The 24,164-nt window shown below is 43.2% G+C and overlaps 2 protein-coding genes across 4 annotated transcripts in view; both read right to left on the bottom strand.

Annotated features, from left to right (window-relative positions):
- The window catches only part of MOGAT1 (monoacylglycerol O-acyltransferase 1), a 35,802-nt gene extending 15,691 nt beyond the window's left edge, over positions 1 to 20,111 (bottom strand). The window contains exons 1-4 of one of the 3 annotated variants that reach the window (XM_055573594.1): positions 19,579 to 20,111; positions 7,485 to 7,663; positions 6,712 to 6,916; positions 138 to 312 (exon numbers count right to left, since the gene is read on the bottom strand). In XM_055573594.1, the coding sequence (XP_055429569.1) occupies positions 138 to 312; positions 6,712 to 6,916; positions 7,485 to 7,663; positions 19,579 to 19,672 (653 nt within the window). In that variant the 5' untranslated portion in view covers positions 19,673 to 20,111. Of the gene's footprint in view, positions 1 to 137; positions 313 to 6,711; positions 6,917 to 7,484; positions 7,664 to 19,578 lie in introns of those variants that run through there. The other 2 variants (XM_055573597.1, XM_055573595.1) reach the window with 2 other exon arrangements.
- Positions 20,112 to 20,222: 111 nt separating this feature from the next.
- LOC129646819 (glycerol kinase-like) lies at positions 20,223 to 23,777 on the bottom strand. The gene has a single exon (XM_055573593.1). The coding sequence runs from the start codon at positions 23,204 to 23,206 to the stop codon at positions 21,545 to 21,547; it is 1,662 nt and encodes a 553-aa protein (XP_055429568.1). The 5' UTR covers positions 23,207 to 23,777; the 3' UTR covers positions 20,223 to 21,544.
- Between the last annotated feature and the right edge of the window lie 387 nt (positions 23,778 to 24,164).

Here is a 24,164-nt window from a genome sequence, read left to right as displayed (position 1 = left end):
TAAACATTCACATCTGGATTCATTGGAAGGTCAGTGATGAGGTCTGTCTTTAAGGGCCAGAAAAATTACTTGTTTGAATTCACTTAATAATGGGTTAGCTTCCCTGACCCAGGTGCCTGAAATGAAAAGCCACTTACCCATGGGTCAAAGCAATTTTCACAAATCCCTTCCGCTGGCGGATGAACAGAGTGAACTTTCCAGGATGGGCATCCAGTGATTCCTCTGCGCCCCCGAGCACAATGACTGAGATGTTTCCACCTCCCTCTTTGCTTAACACGTGGGACACACTTTTCTTGGAAACTGAGACTGGCCCTTAGTGAATAAAACAAAAGGCGTTAACTAATTCCCCTTTACCATTCTTATCTTAAGAATCTATAGCAACAGTCCCATCCTTTTTGGCATCAGGGACTGGTTTCATCGAAGGCAATTTTTCCACGGGCCAGGGGGATGGGGGGGTGGGGAGTGGTTTGGGGATTATTCAAGTGCATTCAGACTGGCTCCAAATAGGAAAAGGAGTACGTCAAGGCTGTATATTGTCACCCTGCTTATTTAACCTATATGCAGAATACATCATGAGAAATGCTGAGCTGGATGAAGCACAAGGTGGAATCAAGATTGCCGGGAGAAATATCAATAACCTCACATATGCAGATGAAACCATCCTTATGGCAGAAAGTGAAGAAGAACTAAAGAGCCTCTTGATGAAAGTGAAAGAGGAGAGTGAAAACGCTGACTTAAAGCTCAACATTCAGAAAACTAAGATCATGGCATCTGGTCCCATCACCTCATGGCAAATAGATGGGGAAACAGTGGAAACAGTGGCTGACTTTATTTTTTTGGGCTCCAAAATGACTGCAGATGGTGACTGCAGCCATGAAATTAAAAGACACTTGCTCCTTGGAAGGAAATTTATGACCAACCTAGACAGCATATTAAAAAGCAGAGACATTACTTTGCCAATAAAGGTCCGTCTAGTCAAGGCTATGGTTTTTCCAGTGGTCATATATGGATGTGAGAGTTGGACTATAAAGAAAGCTGAGCACAGAAGAATTGATGCTTTTGAGCTGTGGTGTTGGAGAAGACTCTCGAGAGTCCCTTGGACTGCAAGGAGATCCAACCAGTCCATCCTAAAGGAAATCCCTGAGTGTTCATTGGAAGGACTGATGTTGAAGCTGAAACTCCAACACTTTGGCCACCTGATGCGAAGAGTTGACTCATTTGAAAAGACCCCGATGCTGGGAAACATTGAGGGCAGGAGGAGAAGGGGACAACAGAGGATGGATGGTTGGATGGCATCACCGACTCAATGGACATGAGTTTGGGTGAACTCCGGGAGTTGGTGATGGACAGGGAGGGCTGGCGTGCTGCAGTTCATGGGGTCGCAAAGAGTCAGACAGGACTGAGTGACTGAACTGAACTGAACATTTATTATGCACTTTATTTCTAGTATTATTACATCAGCTCCATTTCAGATCATCAGGCATTAGAATCCAGAAGTTGGGGACCCCTGATTTATGGCACTAGCAAATATTAAACAAAATTTCCTACACGGCTTATATTTGGAGCACTGTGTGGGTTTATAATTTTTCCATAGCCAAATCTTCAGTTATAGATTCCATCAATAAGATCTAACATTTTGGTAGGTGATGGGTTAGGTCTTTAAAATGTCACTCGATTATTACTAGGTCTACCAGGTGTTTGAGTAAGTTGTGTACTGCTGAATTCTACAGACTGCACTCATATTGCATTTTAAGTAAAAGGTGTCTCCTGAAGTTGTTCAGTGCACAACCTGCACAGCTGTATGTGGTAGTCTTGATCATTACCCTGGCAGATCCTTGCTCAGAACCAAACAATATACCCTCCAAGAGGTTGCACTGATCTTCCGTACACCAATGATTTGTTTTCAGGTACTCTATATGGATTTTTATTTCTCAAGCATGGATTTATAATGTAAATGGTTTCAAAAAAATTCAGACATCTGACAAATAACCTATATCAATTGCTAAATCTGTGCATGGTTCCAAAATGTCTAGTTTGACTTTGGTAAATTGTTTAAGACATAAGTTATATAACTGTTCAGTTTTTATATGAGGCTTTCCCATGTAAAAATAAGTTTAAAGACTCCTTTTCAGATTTTAAAAGCACAATGTACTCTTGGAAGAAAATACTATGAACTCTTGAAGAAAAAGAATAAAGATGAAAACACAAACAACTCGTGACCCATAATTCAGAGATAATCCCTTCTTAATGTCTTATTGTTTCCTTCCATTCTTGATTTTATCCTTTTTTTTTTTTTTAGTCATAAAAGAATGTGCTAGCTTTATCAAGACATAACACTTCATCTCTTAAAGGAAATTACATGCTCATTTTACTGTGCATTTCTATTGCTGGGGGAATATAAAATAAGGACCAGATTCTGAAAAACCAGCTACTCTCTGCAGAGAAGAGGCAGAGGAGAGTGGGTTAGAGGGTAGACAACCTGGGCAAACAGGAGTGTGAACTCTCGTTGAGTTCAGGGCATGGCCATTCTGCTCTGTGTGCCCTGAATGGGCGCAGAGGCATCACTTCCACTGGAAAAGAGAGCCCCTTGGATTTTCAGACACCTGGCAGTCCTCTCTTGCCTCTGTCCACTTCTCAGTTTCCTCCTGAGTCTTCCCTTCTTCAGATCATGCTTAAAAGTTGGTATTTCTCAGGGCTGTTAGGGACTAAAGGTTTATATTCTTCCAATATTCATATGTTGAAACTCTAATCCCTAATAGGATGGTATTAAGAGGTGGGGCCTTTGGGAGATAATTAGTGCACATGAGTGGAGGCCTCCTGAATGGGATTAATGTTTTTTTAATATTTATTTACATGTTCTAATTAATTAATGCGGCTGCTTGGGGTCCTAGTCGCAGCACTCGGGTCTTCAGTTGTGGCATGAGAACTCTTAGATGCAGCATGCAGGATCTTGTTCCCTGACCAGGGATCGAACCCAGGCCCCCTGCATTGGGAGCGTGGAGTCTTAGCCACTGGACCACCAGGGAAGTCCCAGGATGAATGTTCTGACAGGAAGAGGACAAACCTAGTTTGTTCTCTCTTTCCACCAAGTGAAGATACAACAAGATGGCCATCTGCAAACCAGCACGTGGGCCATCACCAGACATCAGATCGTCCCAGCCTTCAGACCGTGAGAAATAAATTTCTAGTGTTCAAGCTATCTAGTCTATAGTATTCTCTTATAGCAGCCGATGTTTTTAACATCATCTCTCCACAAGGATTCAACCACCACTCACGTGTGCTGAGTTCTCCCAAACCCATCTCCAGGGAGTTCTTCCTCCTGAGGCTTTAGACCTACACCTCTTGTTGCTCAAAGGACATCTCTACCTCAACAGCTTCGAGACACCTCAGACTCCATGCTTCCCCAACCCAGTGCATGAAATTTTTCCACAAAGTTGTTTCTCTCCCAATATTATTTATCAAAGCGATTGGGACTATCATCTATCCAGTCCCCCAAGTCAGAATGTAGGTTCCTTCCATATACAGTCCCCTCTTTTCAGCCACCATGATCATTCATCACTCACTCATTCATTCATTCATTCAAAAACACTTACTGCTACAGGTTAGACACTGTGCTAGATGCTGATAAGACAGTGAAATACAATTGCTGCCCTCATGGGCTGAATCAGTCACTAAATATTGTTGCACTGTGTGTGTGCCCAGTCATGTCCAACTCTTTGCAACCCCTTGGACTGTAGCCCACCAGGCTCCTCCAGGCAAGAATCCTGGAGTGGGGTGCCATTTCCTCCTCCAGGGTATCTTCTCGAGCTAGAGATTGAACCTGCATCTCTTGAGTCTCCTGCATCAGCAGGTGAATTCTCTACCACTGAGCTACCTGGGAACCCCAAGTTTTGTAGACTCTATCAACTATTTTTCATATCGATTCCTTGTTCTCTAGTTCCACTACCACAGCCACTGTGCCAGTTTAGCCCTTATCACCTGTCCCTTGATGACTGAAATAGGCCTTTTCATGTTCATAGTCTCCAGGCTCATCTCTAACTTATTTCCAAGCTACTGCCTGCATGACTTACTGTGCAAAATCCTATCAGGTCCCTACTTTGCTCAAAATCCCTCACAAGTTCCTCATGGCTAATCTACAAGAAAAAAAATCTAAAGTGTATATGTTATAGATAAGGCTGCTATGATCTGATCTCAGCTGCCTGCTCACCCTTAATGAGTAGACATAAAGAAACATGAACCACATCGTGTACTCTAGCCAACATCTGCTGAGTACAGATTTACCAAAATGCACCAAGAGGAATAGCATGGACATGGAACTTGCAAAGACTTATAGCTACAGAAATCTTGGTAAGAGTGAAATACCATCAGCAGAGGATTTCTGAAATGCAATGAGTTACTTAGGGCTTCCTAAGGTAGAGAATCTCAGTGGTAAAGAATCCACCTGCCAATGCTGGAGACATGGGTTCGATCCCTGGGTTGAGAAGATCCCCTGGAGAAGGAAATGGCAACCCACTCCAATATTCTTGCCTGGAGAGTCCCATGGATGGAGGAGCCTAGCATGCTGCAGTCTAGAGTCGCAAAGAGTTGAACACAACTTAGCGGCCAAACAACAACAATGGGTTCCTTACTAAGTGAGGTCTGGGGCACATGGCTGTCTCTTTCCCCCCCAGAGAGGCAGCCACCAAGGCAGGTGCAGAGTAGAGGGGCAGCTTTGGACTAGGGGCAGTTCTAGGAGGCCAGTTCTATGAAGGGATGAGAACTCCCTAAACTTAGAGACAAGGACAGTCCAAACTTCCCCTGGCTACAAGTTTGGATGTTTTTATTTAGCTTTAGGGCATTTCAGGTGACAGCAACAGGGAAGGTCTCATGATGTCATGAGCCAGGGACAGTAGACCCGCTCCATCTCAAATGCCAGTTCTAGAAACCAACAGTGGCTCCTCGTGGACAAAGACCCTATCCTGGGTTATTTGTGGTTGACATGGCCTTCAAGAGGGTATACCTTCATCTCTCCTGCCACAAATTTGCCACACCTGCTTCCAATTATACTACCCAAACTCCCCTGTGGCTATACTTCGAATCAGCAAACAGTATAATGTAAATGGGGCTTGCCTACTGGCTCAGATGGTAAAGAATCTGCCTGCAATGCAGGAGATCTGGGTTTGACCCCTGGGTCAGAATCCCCTGAAAAAGGGAAAGGCTATCCACTCCAATATTCTTGCCTGGGAAATCCCATGGACAGAGGAGTCTGGCAGGCCACAGTCCATGGGGTCACGACTGAGTGACTAACACACACACATAATGTAAATATATTTCTGTGATTTTTTGAAATTAAAAAAAAAAAACTTTTCCTTTTAACTTTCTTCCTTTTATAAAACTCTAACCCAGCATCTGCAAAAGAGGAAAGAGAAGGGATTTTTTCCCCCCACTTAGTTCAGGAGATGGGGGATAATGCGCCCTCTAGTGGCCAGATGCAGAGACAGCCTAAACTGGACACAGCCCAGGGTTACATGCGTGAAGGTCCATTAACAGAACCTGGAAACCCAGGCAAGGACGTTTAGTGATTTCCAACAAGCTATCTAATGACAACAGAGAGTTGAGAAATTAATAAGAAGTAATAAAAACCTGGGAGACCATGAGCAATTCTATCTCTGAATATGCTCTGATCCTGAAATTATAATTTTCCCAAGAGATTATCCATTTTTCATTATGTCCAAGAAATGCAAAGACAATAATAATTAACCTACACAATGATCATAAAAATAAAGCTCTTTGTAAATTACTACAGCTCACACTTAGTAAATTGGTCAAGTTGGAAAAATCAAATAAATTGAGCCTCAAGTTGAAATAACAGCTATTAAATAAGCTATTCTGGACACACTCATATAATATCTTTACAGCATTTTTACTGAATTTTATTCTCAGAATTGGGAGGATTATGGTTTCTCTAATCTGAAAGTCTTCCACTAGTTCAGAGTAGCAGAGTAAAATTTCTGAGCCAAGTTGTGCTTAATCTGGGAGGAAAAAGACAGTAGATTCAGTATGGCCATTATTCCAAGACACATTGGAGGACATTTTAAATTTCTAATATTCATTAAAGTAGACAAAGCACTTCTTCAAAGGTACCATTTATTACTTATTTGCTCCAAGCATGATTCTTTCTTTCTCATCTGGACACACAAAATGCATTCATTCATTTATACTTTCATTGAATTAACATCTATTGGACATTCCTAAATCCCAGGTACTATGCTATATATTATGCTAGTTACTTGGTGAATTATGGGGGGGAAAAATACACCGTCTTGTGGCTCAGACAGTAAAGAATCTGCCTGCAGTACAGGAGACCCAGCTTTGATCCCTGGGTCAGGAAGATCCCCTGGAGAAGGAAATAAGGAAATGGCAACCCACTCCAGTATTCTTGCCTGGAGAATCCCATGGACAGAGGAGCCTGGCGGACTACAGTCCATGGGGTCGCAAAGAATCGGGCATGACTAGGCAACTAACACTTTGACTTTCTTTCTGTCTTCCTCGTGTTTCCAGTCCCGTGGGGGAAAGCAAGAACCATCCACACAGCATATTAAGTGTGAGACAGGGATAAAGACACAGAGTTATACTCTAAAAAACCATAAACCTGGTTGGCTTGAGAGAGAACATTTTGTGTGGTCCTGCCACCCCAGAACACCGTGGAAACAGTGATCTGCCTTCACTTACCACTACTCATCAGATATTCCCGGAAGAGCGGACACCGGAACCAATACGGCAGCACGTGAAGATAGGAAGTAAAGCCGGGAAACAGCTCCTTGAAGGCGGAATAATTTGTACAGAAGTTTCCAAAGGCTCCAACCACAAGCACTCCATGGGGGTGAAACCCAAATATGTAGTTGTGACTCGGATCCAAATCCCAGGTTTTGATGAGCTACAGTGCGTTTATGTTGACATAAAAAAATAAAATGTTGCCCGATTAGTTTCCAATAAGAAACAAAAGGATGCAGTTCTACATTCAAGAGGAAATGGGAAACTTGACTCGTTTTAGTTTCCTGGGATAGTGTGTATTAGTCTCTCAGCCATGTCGGACTCTTTGCGACCCTACTGATTGTAGCCCACCAAGCTCCTCCATCCATGCAAGAATACTGGAGTGATTTGCCATTTCCTTCTTCAAGGGATCTAGGGATGAACCCAAGTCTCTCCTGATCTAGGGATGAACCCAAGTCTCTCCCATTGCAGGCAGTTTCTTCACCATCTGAGCCACCAGGGAAGCCCTCCCTGGGGTAGAGCTGTATTCACATTTTTCAACTGTGTCCTGAGCCCTTCACACATAGCCTGCTAAATTTTGTCAATTTAGCTTAGACTCCATTTAGTAACTTGGGCTGAATTTCAGGCTCTCTTCCTCTAAAAAGGGAAAAGCTTGAAAAATATGTGACAAAAACACATTTGCATTTTTTTTCTCAGCTCAAAACCATACTATGTAAAATAATACTACTCACATGAATTGGAAAATAGTCCTTAAAGTACCTCCAAATGGCCCAGTTTCTGACCCATTCGGATCTTCTGCCTCCTTGCTCTGGGGTTTGCCAGTCAAAGTAAAGCCATGTCAAGTAAGGGAGGTAGAGGAACCAGTAGTTGCGTATGATCAGGAACACGATAATTCCGAGGCATACCTGTGCTGTAAGAAAGGGGAAGACCTCAGAAATTGGGGTCCGTTAGAATCTGCCCGCTGTACATACAATCACTAGTTCAAGGTGTTGTTGTTGTTCAGTTGCTAAGTTGTATCCGACTCTTTGCGACCCCATGGACTGCAGCATGCCAGACTCCTCTGTCTTCCGCTATCTCCCAGAGTTTGTTCAAATTCATGTCCATTGAGTCAGCGATGCTATCTAACCATCTCATCCTCTGTTGCCCCCTTCTCCTCTTGCCCTCAATCTTTCCCAGCATCAGGGTCTTTTCCAATGAGTCGGTTCTTTGCATTAGGTGGCCCAAGGTAGGAGGATCTAATATTTTCAAAGTATGTTTAACTGAGCCTCAGTTCAACTGAGACAATATAACAAGACAGCAATGTATAGTATGACTTAACATTTCTTGGATGTATAGTATATGGCAACTTCTGTATTGTGGGCTTCACCAAAAGATTTTCAAGTTTAATCCTCATATAGCCACAACATCATAGAAGCAGCCGGAACATTCCTAATGTCGTTTTTTCCTTTTTTTCCTGGGCTTCAATTTCTTTATTTTGTTTTTTAAAAGTCTAGAAAGTAATTTTTCACAAAAGGGTATAATTTAGAAATGAGATACATGTTTTAGCTTTTTATTTTCGCATATAGCTGATTAACAATGTTGTATTAGTTTCAGATGTATAGCAAAGTGATTCAGTCATACATATCCATGTCTGCATGCTTGCGTGTGCTTGCTAAGCTGCTTCAGTCATGTCCTATGGACCACAGCCCACCAGGCTCCTCTGTCCATGCAATTCTCCAGACAAGAATACTGGAGTGGGTCGCCACTTCCTCCTTCAGGGGATCTTCCCAACCCAGGGATTGACCCCTCATCTCTTATGTCTCCCACACTGGCAGGCAGGTTCTTTGCCACTAGCACCACCTAGGAAGCCCAATACTTGTGTCTATTCTTTTTCAAATGCTTTTCCTTTTTAGGTTATTACATAACATTGAGCTAATGTACTTTTTACAGTAGGGAAAATTGCAGCTTCAGGAGGTTAAGTGAATTGCTCAAGACACACGAATTGTAAGTGGCTGACCCGTCTAAATTCAAGGTCCATTGTCAAAGCCCATGACCCTACCCCACCACCCCACTGCACCCCCAATGTGGAGGAACTGTCGTTGACAAGATGGATAAAGAAGAGTTCCTACTACAAGTGTTCACCTTGATTGAGCAGTTATTCATCATATGCCCATGTAAAGGGCACATTCCACTGAGAAACTTCATTTTCAGGAACTCTATCGCCAGAGATAGAAATAAAAGAGAAGACACTCTGTGCCTTAGCTCACCTACTTCTTGCAACATTTCATGGCAGAGCAATTCTAATTATCTGTGCACCTAATGACGTAGACTCAAATAGATGAAGCGGGAACTGATAAAACTTGACCTGGGCAATAGTGACAAGAATATTTGCCTTTAAGTAATACATTAAGCTAAGCTACACATTTTCTTTTTATGTCAATGCTGTGCATGCGTGCAAAGTCGCTTCAGCCATATCTGACTCTTTGTGACCCCATGGACTGTAGCCCACCAGGCTCCTCTGTCCATGAAATTATCCAGACAAGAATACTGGAGTGGGTTTCCATGCCCTCCTCCAGGGGATCGTCCTGACCCAGGGATTGAACCTGTGTCTCTTATGTCTCCTGCACTGGCAGGTGCAGTGGCAGGCGGTACCACTAGCGCCACCTGGGAAGCCCACATGTCTATGCTCTGTGTCAGATTTTTTAAAAAATTATAAAAACAAAAAGATATCAATGGGGAAGAGCACAGAGACTTAAAACCTGGCACAGAGTAAATGCTCAAAAAATGCCAGCCATTACTACTCCTCTAAGGAGTAGCATTGCCTCTTTCTTCTTTATTTTGTGCTGAGTCACTAATCTCATGCTGACTTTATCTCCCAGCTCCTATCCATTCTCAACTTTGTCCCGGTGGTTGGGATGCCACACCTGCACTGCCACAGTGCGACCAAAAAAATTTAATAAACAAAAGGATAACAATAAGAATAATAAAAGAACAATGATGGTGAAAGCAGCTGTTTTGCCCCTTTCCTATTCGCCCAGTTCTGTTCCCTTCTAACCTTAAAAGAACCTAATTATAGGAATGAGATCACTAAGCCATTGAAACTAACTCTGGACTTAGGCTCTCCTGAATGCACACCATGCTTTGCCTCACCTGTTGATCCTTTCCCTAGATAAAAATAAGTGGAAATGAAGAATTATACGGTTTACAAAATAACTAGCTCTCTACCCCCAAGCAATACTGCAGGCAGATCATACAGGCAAGATAATATCTGAAGAGTCAGCCAGCCTGTCCTCATGGAGAGTGATGTAGAACTCAACCTCCTGCCTGGATGATTCACTGGGATGCTTCCCCTTCCCACATGTCCCCTTTTAAAAATCATCATGACTGAGCACAATCTTCAGAGCTGGCCTCTGGACACAAATCCATCTTCTCCCAGGTGGCTGGCTTTCCTTATGAAAGAATCTTTCCTTTCTACTGACACTTGTCTCTTGAATTATTGGCTTACCAGCTGAACCCAGGTTTGGTAAAAGTGGCATATAGGAAAATCCCAAATAAATGTTAGTTATCAGCCACCACTAACTGTTTGAGACCTTTATAAATACCAGTTTCATATAGCTTAACCCAGTTTTTTATTTATTTCCCAGTGCTTATATTACCTTGATAAAAATTTTAAAAACAGGTAAATAAAAGGAAAGGAATATGAGAAAATATTTACAATAGGTATCCCTGGGTGAGAAAATGGGCTTTCTCTAGTCTTTCCTAAAAGTTCTTCTTTGGTTTCTAATTTTTCTAATAACTAGCATGAATTATCTTATAATCAAAACTTCTTTTTAAAAATTAAATAAAGTGATTCCACTAAAGGGAAAAAAAGTAAACAAAACAGAATAAGTCTACTTATGTAAGAATATTTTCATCTTTAACATGATTTTATTAAATTACCATGAACAAATCTCATCAGAAAAACACTGTGAAAACTTGTGGAAGTTTATTTATTTGCATTAAATAGTGACCAGTGACCAATATTAAGAAATTATTAAAAATATTTAACTTGTATGGGTACCATTTCCACTTGTATCTAAGAAGTTTTCATTTGCCCCCATAAAAACTATTTCTATACTTATTTTAGCCATTAACATAGTATAGAGAAAGGAGAGAATTCAGAGGCAAGCAAATCCTTTAGCACATCACATTCTTTTCTTTTTTATTCCTGAGGCATTGTGTTTTAAAGCATCAATCAGTGCCATCTGCTGAGTATAAGACTGCAATTTTAACATTCCTCTAATTTTTAAAATGCTTGCTTTAAAAAAACTTCACTTCCAGAGATTCTTAGGATGACGATAATGCTAAAACACAAATCTAAGAACCCCTCGAAGAATTTTGCAGCCTAGTATTCCTCATATGTGGGTCTGCTCCATACTGCCTTTTAAAAGTATCGACTTATAAGGATTCACACTTTTCTTGGTTAAAGATGAATTCATTATTGGAACTGTTTCTTTGCCTAATGAAGTTAAATTATAACAAGGACTGAGTTGAAACCAGTCCCATTTTCATACTATTTCAGAAAGCTTTACAAGCTGAAGGACAAAAGAAACATAAATAATTTGTAAAGCTACAAACTAAAAACCACAAAGATAATCCATGATAGAAGAGGCAAACAGTGTTCGTGCAAGTCCAAGAATCTAGTACAAATCACTAGCGTGAACATTAAAACGTGCTCCCTCAAAATCTTCCAGATTAAGGGAGACTAAAATGATGTAATTTAATACATGTAGATTCCTTTGCTATAAAAGACATTAGTGGGGCAACTGGTGAAACATGAATAGGGCCCCTGGCTTAGGTCATAGTTCAGTTCAGTTCAGTCGCTCAGTCGTGTCCGACTCATTGAGACCCCATGGACTGCAGCACGCCAGGCCTCCCTGTCCATCACCAACTCCTGGAGTTGAGTCAAACTTATGTCCATTGAGTTGGTGATGCCATCCTACCATCTCATCCTCTGTCGTCCCCTTCACTTCCTGCCTTCAATCTTTCCCAGCATCAGGGTCTTTTCAAATGAGTCAGTCAGGTCATAGTACAGCATCTTTGGATTTGGACACAATCACAGAAAACTAATCAATCTGATCACATGGATCACAGTCTTATCTAACTCAATAAAACTATGAGCCATGCTATGTAGGGCCCCCAAGACAGACGGGTCATGGTGGAGAGTTCTGACAAAACGTGGTCCACTGGAGAAGGGAATAGCAAACCACTTCAGCATTCTTGCCTTGAGAACCCCATGAACAGTATGAAGAGGCAAAAAGATGGGACACTGAAATATGAACTCCCCAGGTTGGTAGGTGCCTAATATGCTACTAGAGAAGAGTGGAGAAATAACTTCAGAAAGAATGAAGAGGCTGAGCCAAAGCAGAAACAATGCACAGTTGTAGGTGTAACTGGTGATTAAAATAAAGTCTGATGCTGTAAAGAACAATATTGCACAGGAACCTGGAATGTTAGGTCCATGAATCAAAGTAAATTAGCAGTGGTCAAACAGGAGATGGCGAGTGTGAACATTGACATTTTAGGAATCAGTGAGCTAAAATGGACCCAAATGGGTGAATTTAATTCAGATGACCATTATATCTACTACTGTGGTCAAGAATCCCTTAGAAGAAATGGAGTAGCCATCATAGTAAACAAGAGTCTGCAGTACTTGGGTGCAATCTCAAAAATGACAGAATGATCTCAGTCCATATAAAGGCAAACCATTCAATATCACAGTAATCCAAGTCTATATTCCAACCACTAACACCAAAGATGCTGAAGTTAAGTGGTTCTATGAAGACCTACAACAAACTAACACCAAAAAAAGATGTCTTTTCATCACAGGGGACTGGAATGCAAAAGCAGGAAGTCAAGAGATATACCTGGAGTAACAGGCAAGTTTGGCCGTGGAGTACAAAATGAAGCAGGACAAAGGCTAACAGAATTTTGCCAAGAGAACACACTGGTCATAGCAAACACCCTCTTCCAACAACACAAGAGAAGACTCTACACATGGACATCACCAGATGGTCAATACCGAGATCAGACTGATTATATTCTTTGCAGCCAAAGATGAAGAAGCTCTATACAGTCAGCAGAAACAAGACCAGGAGCTGACTGTGGTTCAGATCACGAACTTCTTATTGCCAAATTCAGACTGAAATTGAAGAAAGTAGGGAAAACCACTAGACCATTCAGTTCAGTTCAGTTCAGTCGCCCAGACTCTTTGCAACCCCATGAACGGCAGCACGCCAGGCTTCCCTGTCCATCACCAACTGCCGGAGTCTACCCAAACCCATATCCATTGAGTTGGTGATGCCATCCAACCATCTTATCCTCTGTCATCCCCTTCTCCTCCTGCCCTCAATCTTTCCCAGCATCAGAGTCTTTTCAAATGAGTCAGCTCTTTGCATTAGGTGGCCAAGGTATTGGAGTTTCGGCTTCAACATCAGTCCTTCCAATGAACACTCAGGACTGATTTCCTTTAGGATGGATTGGTTGGATCGCCTTGCAGTCCAAGGGACTCTCAAGAGTCTTTTCCAACACCACAGTTCAAAAGCATCAATTCTTTGGTGCTCAGCTTTCTTTATACTTCAACTCTCACATCCATACACGACCACTGGAAAAACCAGAGCCTTGACTAGATGGACCTTTGCTGACAAAGTAATGTCTCTGCCTTACAGTAGAAGTGACAAATACATTCAAGGGACTAGATCTGATCGAGTGCCTGAAGAACTATAGATGGAGGTTTTTGACATTGTACAGGAGACAGGTATCAAGTCCACCCCCAAGAAAAAGAAATGCAGAAAGGCAAAATGGTTGTCTGAGGAGGCCTTACAAATAACTATGAAAAGAAGAGAAAAGCAAAGGAGAAAAGGAAAGATATATCCATTTGAATGCAGATTTCCAAAGAAGAGCAAGGAGGGATAAGAAAGCCTTCTTCAGTGATCAGTGCAAAGAAATAGAGGAAAACAACAGAATGGGAAAGACTAGAGATCTCTTTCAGAAAATTAGAGATACCAAGGGAACATTTCATGGAAAGATGGGCACAATAAAGGACAGAAATGGTATGGACCTAATAGAAGAAGAAGATATTAAGAAGAGGTGGCAAGAATACACAGAAGAACTGTACAAAAAAGATCTTCACGACCTAGATAACCATGATGGAATGATCACTCACCTAGAGCCAGACATCCTGGAATGCAAAGTCACGCGGACCTTAGGAAGCATCATTACAAACAAAGCTAGTGGAGGTGATGGAATTCCAGTTGAGCTATTTCAAATCCTAAAAGATGATGCTGTGAAAGTGCTGCACTCAAAATGCCAGCAAATTTGGAAAACTCAGCAGTGGCCACGGACTGGAAAAGGTCAGTTTTCATTCCAATCCCAAAGAATGGCAATGCCAAAGAATGTTCAAGATCAGATCGGATCAGATCAGTTGCTCAGTCGTGTCCGACTCTTTGCGACCCCATGAATCACAGCACGCCAGGCCTCCCTGTCCATCACCAACTCCCGGAGTTCACTGAGACTCATGTCCATCAATTGCACTCATCTCACACACTATCAAAATAATGCTCAAAATTCTTCAAGCCAGGCTTCAATAGTGCGTGAACCGATAACTTCCAGATGTTCAAGCTGGATTTAGAAAGGCAGAGGAAACAGATCAAATTGACAACATCTGTTGGCTCATCAAAAAAGCAAGAGAGTTCCATAAAAACATCTACTTCTGCTTTACTGACTATGCCAAAGCCCTTGACTGTGTGGATCAGAACTATGGAAAATTCTTCAAGATCAAGAGATACCAGACCACCTGACCTGCCTCCTGAGAAATCTGTATACAGGTCAAGAACCAACAGTTAGAACTGGACATGGAAAAACAGACTGATTCCAAATCAGGAGAGGAGTATGTCAAGGCTGTATATTGTCACCATACTTATTTAACTTATATGCAGAGTACATCATGAGAAACGCTGGACTGGAAGAAACACAAGCTGGAATCAAGATTGCCGGGAGAAATATCAATAACCTCAGATATGCAGATGACATGACACTTATGGCAGAAAGCAAAGAAGAACTAAAGAGCCTCTTGATGAAAGTGAAAGAGGAGAGTGAAAAAGTTGGCTTAAAACTCTTCATTCAGAAAACAAAGATCATGGCTTCTGGTCCCATCACTTCATGGCAAATAGATGGGGAAACAGTGGCAACAGTGGCTGACTTTATTTTCAGGGGTTCCAAAATTACTGTAGATGGTGACTGCAGACATGAAATTAAAAGATGCTTGTTCCTTTGAAGAAAAGTTATGACCAACCTAGACAGCATATTAAAAAGCAGAGACATTACTTTGCCAACAAAGGTCCATCTAGTCAAGGCTATGGTTTTTCCAGTGGTCATGTATGGATGTGAGAGTTGGCCTATAAAGAAAGCTGAGCGCTGAAGAATTGATGCTTTTGAACTGTGGTGTTGGGGAAGGCTCTTGAGAGTCCCTTGGACACAAGGAGATCCAACCAGTCCAACCTGAAGGAAATCAGTCCTAAATATTCATTGGAAGGACTGATGCTGAAGCTGAAGCTCCAATAATTTGGCCACCTGATGTGAAGAACTGACTCACTGGAAAAGAACCCTGATGCTGGGAAAGACTGAAGGCAGGAGGGGAAGGGAACAACAGAGGATGAGATGGTTGGATGGCATCAACAACTCAATGGACATAAGTTTGAGTAAACTCTGGGAGTTGACAACGGACAGGGAGGCCTGGCATGCCGCAGTCCACGGGGTCTCAAACAGTCTGACACAAACGAGCAAACGAACTGTGGAGTAACAGAAATTAAAAACAAAAATAAACAAATGGGGCCTAATTAAACTTAGATGCTGTTTCACAGCAAAGGAAACTATAAACAAAGGGGAAAGACAACCCTCAGAATGGGAGAAAATAATAGCAAATGAAACAACTGACAAAGGATTAACCTTCAAAATATACAAGTAGCTCATCCAGCTCAATACCAGAAAAACAAACAACCTGATCAAAAAGTGAGTAGAAGACTTAAACACACGTTTCTCCAAAGAAGACAGTTCAGTTCAGTCTCTCAGTCATGTCCGACTCTTTGCGACCCCATGGACTGCAGCACACCAGGCCTCCCTGTCCAAAGAAGACAGATAGCTTAATATGAAAAGATGTTCAACATCTCTCATTAGAAAAATGGAAATCGAAACTAGAAATCAAAAGTTCTGGGGATGTAATGTATAGCATAGTGACTATAGTTAATAATATTGTATATCTGAAAGTTGCTGAGAGTAAATCTTAAAGGTCTCATCATAAGAGAATAAAATTGTAACTGTGTGGTAATGGATGTTAACTAAACTTGTGGAAATCATTTTGCAACAGAGAAATCAAATCATTACATTGTATACCTAAAACTAATACAATGTTGTAAGATTGAAAAACAAGCACTTAACATTTATCTCAAGGAAAGAGTATTTGATTTCATGACTAAATGAAGCAATTTGCTATTTTAAAAAATATATTTCAAGTGCTATTGGTAATAGTTTAAACTCATTTCCTGATGGTGGAAAGAAAAATGTATTCCAAGATCTTCATTTAGAGATTTTAAAAGACATAGTTAATAAAATTTCTGTCACCATTGAAAGGAGATATTACAACTCTTTAAAATAATTAAAATGGAAAGAAATAAGTGTTTATCCTTATCTTCCCTGTAAGAAAGGAATTGTAGGGTAAGCAATGGCCATAGATGATAGGAAAAATTATTCCTGGTGTAAATTCTAGCTAATATGTGAAGAAAGAATGAGACAATAGGAAAATTACCATTTTGTAGTTCCAAATAAAAATTAATTTAGTCAAGGATCATTAACAGAGACTAGGTGAAAGATCAATGGTCAATGGGGAACTTTTATCTGCACCCATGTCAATTACCAGCCCTCACATTACTTCTTACCTGGACCCACTGACCACTCTTAGACACTAATAATGGGACAACTGGACATTACATGGGTCTGACATAATGTGACATGAGCACCCAGCAACACCTTGGAATAGGACTGGCAAAAATGTTTCACCTAAATCTCATCAAGGTTTTAGCTCCAACTTCCCTTTTAGAAGAAATACAGAGACGGATGCTGAAGCTACAATACTTTGGCCACCTGATGTGAAGAGCTGATTCATTGGAAAAGATCCTGATGATGGGATTGAAGGCAGGAAGAGAAGGAGATGACAGCGGGTGAAATGGTTGGATGGCATCACAGACTCAATGGACATGGGTTTGAGCAAACTCTGGGAGATGGTTAAGTTTAGGGAAGCCTGGAGGGCTGCAATCCATGGGGTTGAAAAGAGTTGGACACAACTGAGCAACTGAACAACAACAGATAATTGAGGAACAAGTTAGCCCTCCAAAATAGCAGAGGAATCCTGAAGGTATCTTGCAGAACAGATAACCTGGCTTCTTGGAGGTGTAGTAATTGTTGAAGGTCACAAGGTGAGTGGTAGAGCTCCACATAACCAGATGTGAGTGGATTGGACATGGCCCACCACTCCTAATTTGAGTCAGACTACAGTGGCTTGACAGACTTTTTTTTTTAACTTTGTATTTTGTATTGGAGTAGCTGATTAACAATGTTGTGAGTTTCAGGTGAACAGCGAAGGGACTTCGCCATACACACACTTGTATCCATTCTCCCCCAAACTCCCCATCTAGGCTGCCACATAACACTTAGCAGAGTTCCTCCCATGTGCTATACAGTAGGACCTTGTTGCTTGTCCATTTTAAACATAGCAGTGTGTACATGTCCACCCCAAACTCCCTAATTATGCTTTCGCCCTATGGTTCCATCTTCACCCAGCCCTACCGATAACCAGGTAACCAAACCATAAGCCTCCCTTCTCCATTTTCCCTCCCTTCTCCACTTGATAGGTTTCTAGAGATTTGGTCATCCTCTTTCCTACAGCAAGGGACACACAACTACAAATAGAGATTTCTCTTATAAATGTGAATATTACTTACAAAAGGGTAACTCCTGCTGGGTTTTCAGAGTGTTTTGTTTTGTCTGTCTTTGTATTGTTTGGTGCTTTTTAGAAAATAACCAGCTTCAAATAATTAATAAACCAAAGAAACATATTTTAGAGTGACAAATTCTGCTTACCTATGGATGGCAATACAGACCTTTCTCAAGTAGCCACAGACATACACAGATATAAGCATCAGCAAGGGCCATGGAAGGAAAAGACAGCGGGCTATCAGAGATGTGCTGACTGGTGAGTGAGGTCAGTCTCCAGGTTCAAGACATTAAACTGGACAGCAGAATGGTTAAAGCAGGAAGTCTGGGTAGAGTATTCAGGTTTGCCCCCAGCTCCTCCGCCACCTACTAACCCATGAACAATTCACTCGACCTTTTGGTTCCTTCATCTGTACAATGAGTGCAAGAAGGCACAGTCCTTACCGCAAAGGGCTGTGGTGAAGATTACATGGTTAACAGTGTATGGTGCTTAGCACTGTAGAGGTAGGCGGCATGTGCCCATTTGTAGTTGGCAGAGAGCACCTGGCACACCCCAAGGCCTTGATAAGTGTAGCTATTATCTCCATGGTACTTTGACCAAGAGCAAAACAAAATATAATGCTGTCTCAACAGTCTGGCCTAGGAGGACTTAATGAGCTAAGGCTTTCAATTTCCTCTTTTAGTAAACTCAAGCTGCACTCGGGAGAATTTATTAAAAAAAAAAAAATCCCCGTGTGCAGGTTCCATTCTGAAATAAATGAATTCAAAATTCTTAGGGAGAGACCATGGGCATCCTATTTTTTTTAAGAAAGTTCTCCAGTCATTTTAATTGCAGCCTGGGTTGAGAACCATCGATCCAAGACACTCAAAATGTAAGACTGTTCAAAACGGTAAACCTCTACAGTGCAATGAGTTATCACTGTTACTGTGGCCTCCAGTGTACAGCCCATGGTCTTCGAGCATACAAATAACTAGTCTTCTGAATCGGCTGCGTATGTTAGTCGCTCAGTCCTGTCTGAGCGGTTAGGTTCCCAATAATTCCTGTGCTCTCGTACCACCCCCCTTAACCCTGACCCCCTCAACCCCTTTACTCCAACAGCAGAACAAATATCCGGAGGAAAGGCGCACAGGTAAGTCCCCTGCCCCATCTAGTGACTGGCTCCTGTGCATTCCTACCTGGGCTTAATTTAAGAGCTGGCTAGGACAACATTCTCCGGGGTTGAATTGTTTACAGGCAGAGGCCACCCAGCTCAACTAGTGCATGGTGCATCCGCAGCAAGGTACCTTTCCGCATCCCGGAAACCTTCAACACGGAGAAGCTAACCAAGATGTTTGTCCTTAGGGTGGAGAGAAGGAAGGGATCAGGTTTCAGATCCTTGGGCATTGAGTCAATTTCCGAACCCGTAATTCAATAAACGAGTTTGTCTACTTCGAGAGGCTTAAGTGCCTTGTCTTCCAGCTGGCTTGGGTCGTGGTTCCATTTGCATGTATACATGTGTCAAAACCCATCGAGCCGTAAATCTGGGCCTTTTACTTGGGGTAAAGGTACGCCTCGATTTTTAAAAACAGCACTGGGGAAAATTAAGTCGGAAATCAGTCGTTCGCTACGAGCTTCATGTGAAAGGATGAATCAAAGAGGGGAATCCCAAATTAGTTACCCACGCCCCGTGTGACCTGCCAGATTAGGCTTACAAAGGGAGTGGGGCTGGAGGGTCTAAGGACGTCCCTGGACTTTCCGACAACGACGGTCCGGAAAGGAGCAGAGGGAGCCCCAAGCACCGCGCGGTTTCGCCTGGATCTTGCACGGCCAGGCGTCCTTACCGAACAGCAGGAAGGACAGCAACCAATGCAGCACCGCAGCCGTCTGCAGCCGCCGCGCCAGCGGGATGTTGAGTGGCGCAAACTCGACCTTCATGGCCCGGCCGTGGCGAGCGAGGGCGGCGCTGAGCGCGGTCGCCTGGGATCTCGTTGCTCCGCTGCGCCTGCAAGGTGTGAGCGGCCGCCCGGGCCAGCTCCTGGCTCCCGAGCGCAGAGGAGGCAGCGACCGCCCGGGACTGGGCGCGGACTGGACTTGGTCTTGGGTGGGAGGGCCCGCCGGGGCTGAGGCTGGGGGCTGCCAATCACGAGCGCCGGGGCTCGGGAGCAGCTGCGGCGCCCAGAGCGCATTGGCTGACTCGCCAGGGCGCCGAAGAGAGAGCGCAACGCTGGGCACAAGGGTCGGCAAGCGGGGTCAGCTGGCAACCTGCCCAAGCCCGGCAACTCGGGTTCCTGCAATTAGCCTAGAAACCCGGGGGTCTCCACCGAACCCTGGCCGTTGTTCAGAGATCGATTACTGTGCGTCCGGCTTCAGCATCCGCTCTTAAACCCACCTCTTCCTCCTAAAGTGTCTGCAGCTGGAGAAGGGTTAGGCTCTCCCACCAGCTGGAGGTAGGAGCAAGAGTTAGCTTCTCTGGAGCTTGGTACCCATCTGTTTATTGGTCTGTGTCCCCCACACCACTCCCAAACTCTGGGGGACTCCTTAGCTTTGTGTCTCAGATTCCTACACCTATCCTGGAAACCTTTCGCCTACTCATTCAATGGACATTTATTAAATACCTATCTCTTGCCGGGAACCAATCTGGGCGCTGAGGATACACTAGCTCATTCATCAATTCTGCTCTCAGTACAAATTGGGATTGGAGGGTGGGGGTGGGGCGGGGAGAGAAACAAGAAAAATTAACCACACCATTGGGTGTGTAATTGCAAAGTGAAACCCTACTGTGAATGAATGAGAAGGTTCTAGGACTTAGACTGGAGCGTCAGTCTCAGAAGGAGTGACCTTGACTTTAATTATAAAGGTGAATCTAACTCAAGCAAAGGGAAGCACATGTGCAAAGGTCCTGTGGCTGAAACTAAAGTATATAAATATACTTCATTTACTTCATACATGCAAATATAATGGGAACTCAGAGAACAAGGAGATTGTAGTGAAATGATGCAAAAACAGTGGCCACGAATCAGATCCTTGCAGGCTGTGTTTAGGGTTCAAGTTTTTACCCTAAGATTTGCCACGGAAGGATTCCATTTATGATATGCTAAATAAATGGAGTGATTCTAAATTGTGCCTCGGGCTTCCCTTGTGGCTCAGTGGTAGAGAATCTGCCTGCCAATACAGGAGACACAGGTTGGATCCCTGGATTGGGAAGATCCTCTGGAGAAGGAAAGGGCAACCCATTCCAGTATTCTTGCCTGGGATCCCATGGAGAGAAGAGCCTGGTGGGCTATAGTCCATAGGGTTGCAAAAGAGTCAGACACAACTTTGCAACTAAATAACAGATTGTGCCTCATCCTGTGAGCACACACTACATTTTCTTTATAAATCTTACTGTAGAGTTGACCAACACCAAGTGGGAGGTAGCTGTCAAGTCATTGCTAGAGGGAGTTTGGAACAGGGCAAATCAACATAGTTGACTACCAATCCCCCCACCATGCCCCTTTCTCCTTCAACATTTTAATAGAAAGTTGGATAAAAACAACAACACCTGAGTAGTTCAGGGGAGTAGTTTGTGACTTTTTGTATGCAAAACTTGCTGGGTTTGTTTGTTTTTTTTTTCCTAATTGAGAAATCACTTTTTTTTTTTTCGGCCTCACTTTCTTTATTTCAAGCCACAGGTCTACTTGGAGGGTCATGCAGCAAGTGGCTTGTAAATAAAATCAGAGTCTATGAATAGTGTCAGCACATTAAGAGACAGAATCACTGAATTCTCTCCTTAGGTCAAGATCTTTGGGATCCAGGAGTTGGTATTATTTATGGCACACCTGAGAGGTACCTGGCTCCGATTAACATTACCATGCTACTCACTACAAAAAAGCCCAAGGGTAGACTACTGAAGATTCCAGTGTCACCATTTTCTGAAGACTTAGTGGTAGCCCAATCCATGGACTTCATTACAGCTTTCTTCCATGTGGAATAACGAATTTCGCTCTCCTTGGCGTTGATCTGAGGTTCAAACCGCTCCATCGTGACAGCTGACAAATCCTCAGGCTCGAGACTCCACACGCCGACCCCTTCTGCGGCCCCTGCTGCCATGGCAGCTCCCAAGGCAGTTGTTTCCGGCATCGAGGGCTTCACTACCGGGATATACAGGATGTCGGCTTGCAGTTGCATCAAAATTTTGTTGTTGGTCATCCCTCCGTCCACCTGCAAGTGACTGAGTGGAATTCCACAGTCGCGGTTCATGGCATCCAGAATTTCTCGGGTTTGAAAACAAACAGCCTCTAGTGCAGCAAAAGCAATATGGCATTTATTGGTGAACTGAGTGAGCCCACAGATGATCCCTCTGGCACTGGGCTCCCAATAAGGGGCATATAGGCCTGAAAAGGCTGGGACAAAATAGCAACCATAAGAGGTACCTACTTCTTTAGCAAGTTTTTCAATTTCCTCTGAGGTCTTTATAATTCCAAGATTGTCCCTTAGCCAGCGAACAACAGCACCAGCTATAGCTACCGAACCTTCTAGTGCATAATATACTGGTTTGTCTCTGCCGAGCTTGTAAGCCACTGTGGTCAGAAGGCCATGTTCAGAAAATACACACTTATGGCCTGTATTGCATAGTAAGAAACAGCCTGTTCCATACGTGTTTTTGGCTTGTCCATCCTGGAAGCACAGTTGTCCCACCAATGCAGCAGACTGGTCCCCCAGACACCCCGATATGGGCACACCTTCCAAAGACCCAGCTTTCATTAGGCCATAGATCTCAGAAGAACTCCGGATATTTGGAAGAATTTTCATTGGAACTTTAAAAAACTCACAGAGCTCTTTATCCCATTCCAAAGAGTGAATGTTGAAAAGCATCGTCCTGCTTGCATTTGTTACATCTGTACAATGGACACCTCCATGGGCTCCTCCTGTCAAGCTCCAAATAAGCCATGAATCAATGGTCCCAAAAAGCGCTCTATCTTCTTCAACTGCCTTTTGAACTTTTCTCACGTTGTCAAGAAGCCAACGAAGTTTCACTGCGCTGAAGTAAGTGCTCAGTGGAAGGCCCGTCTTGGTCTTGACAAAGTTGTTATTTACTGGAATGCTTTTACTAAGACTTTCAACGGTAGACTGGGTTCTCAGATCGAGCCACACCACAGCATTGTATAGAGGTTCTCCAGTTAATTTGTCCCAGACTACAGTGGTTTCCCTCTGGTTACTGACACCAATAGCTTTTATGTTGGAAATATCAATATTGAGCTGTCCAAGTTTCTCACACGTTTTCTCTATACACTCATACACGGACAGCAGGATTTCCTTAGGGTCTTGTTCCACCCATCCTTCTTTAGGAAACTCTTGTTTTATTTCCACTTGATGATGACTAAGTAGTTCGGCTGTTTTTGAATTGAAAACCAAAAAGCGCGTCGAGCTGGTGCCCTGGTCCACTGCTCCCACCAACGGCCCCAAAACTGCTTTCTTCGTGGCTGCCATGAAACTAGCTTCGGTCGGTGGGCGGGCGAACGCGTCCCGTTTCCCAGGCGACGGCGGCGGGGGAGGGGAGGACGGCGAGGCCAGAGGGCCAAGCGGCGCGCAGCCTCAGAACGCATTATCTGCACCAAGCTTCTCGCCCCGCCCCTTCCACTTCTAGACTTTGGACCTCCCACCACTGCTACTGGGAATGTTGAGTATACGCCATGTAACACATTCTGCAAAGCCCTTTACCAAACAGAGGGCATCGTAAAGCAACCCTGTGAAATTAGCTCATTTGTCAGTTAATGAAGGCCAGGGTCAAAGTCAAGCAACTAGCAGAGTGACAATTCAGCTTTGTTTATAACGTAGAGAGCAGAGTCCTCCCTTCTTCAGTTGACCCAAACGTGAAACAAGTATTTATGCAGTATCTGCTTGGCACCAGGCATAGCCCTCGGTCCTGATAACCCAAAGGTGAATTAAGACAGGGTCGCTGAGACTGAGAATTCACACGCATTCATTCATTGACTATTTATGAAAAGGCGTCCAGGTGCTAAACACTAGGTGGGGGTACGGGGATGGGCTGAATAAGAGGGGGTGAATAAGAAAGGTCTCTGACTTCATAGGGCTCAGAGTCTAGTGAGAGAAACAAAATAAACCAAATGTGTGCTAGTGCCCTGAAAGACACAAACAAGTTCTAGTGATAGAGGATGAACACCTAATTATTTTTTAAATCAATTTATTTATTTTAATTGGAGGCTAATTACTTTCCAATATTGTGGTGGGTTTTGCCATACATTGACATGAATCAGCCATGGGTGTACATGTGTCCCCCATCCTGAATGCTGCCCCCACCTCCCTCCCCATCCCACCTCCCTCCACATCCCATCCCTCAGAGTTGTCCCAGTGCACCGGCTTTGACGCCCTGTTTCATACATTGAAATTGGACTGCTTCTTTCACTATACATGTTTCAGTTCTGTT

The sequence above is a fragment of the Bubalus kerabau genome, chromosome 3 (assembly GCF_029407905.1).
Source record: "Bubalus kerabau isolate K-KA32 ecotype Philippines breed swamp buffalo chromosome 3, PCC_UOA_SB_1v2, whole genome shotgun sequence".
In the NCBI taxonomy this organism is placed as follows: Eukaryota; Metazoa; Chordata; class Mammalia; order Artiodactyla; family Bovidae; genus Bubalus; species Bubalus kerabau.
Note: the sequence above shows the minus strand (reverse complement) of the source record. Positions and strands in the feature narration are given on the sequence as shown.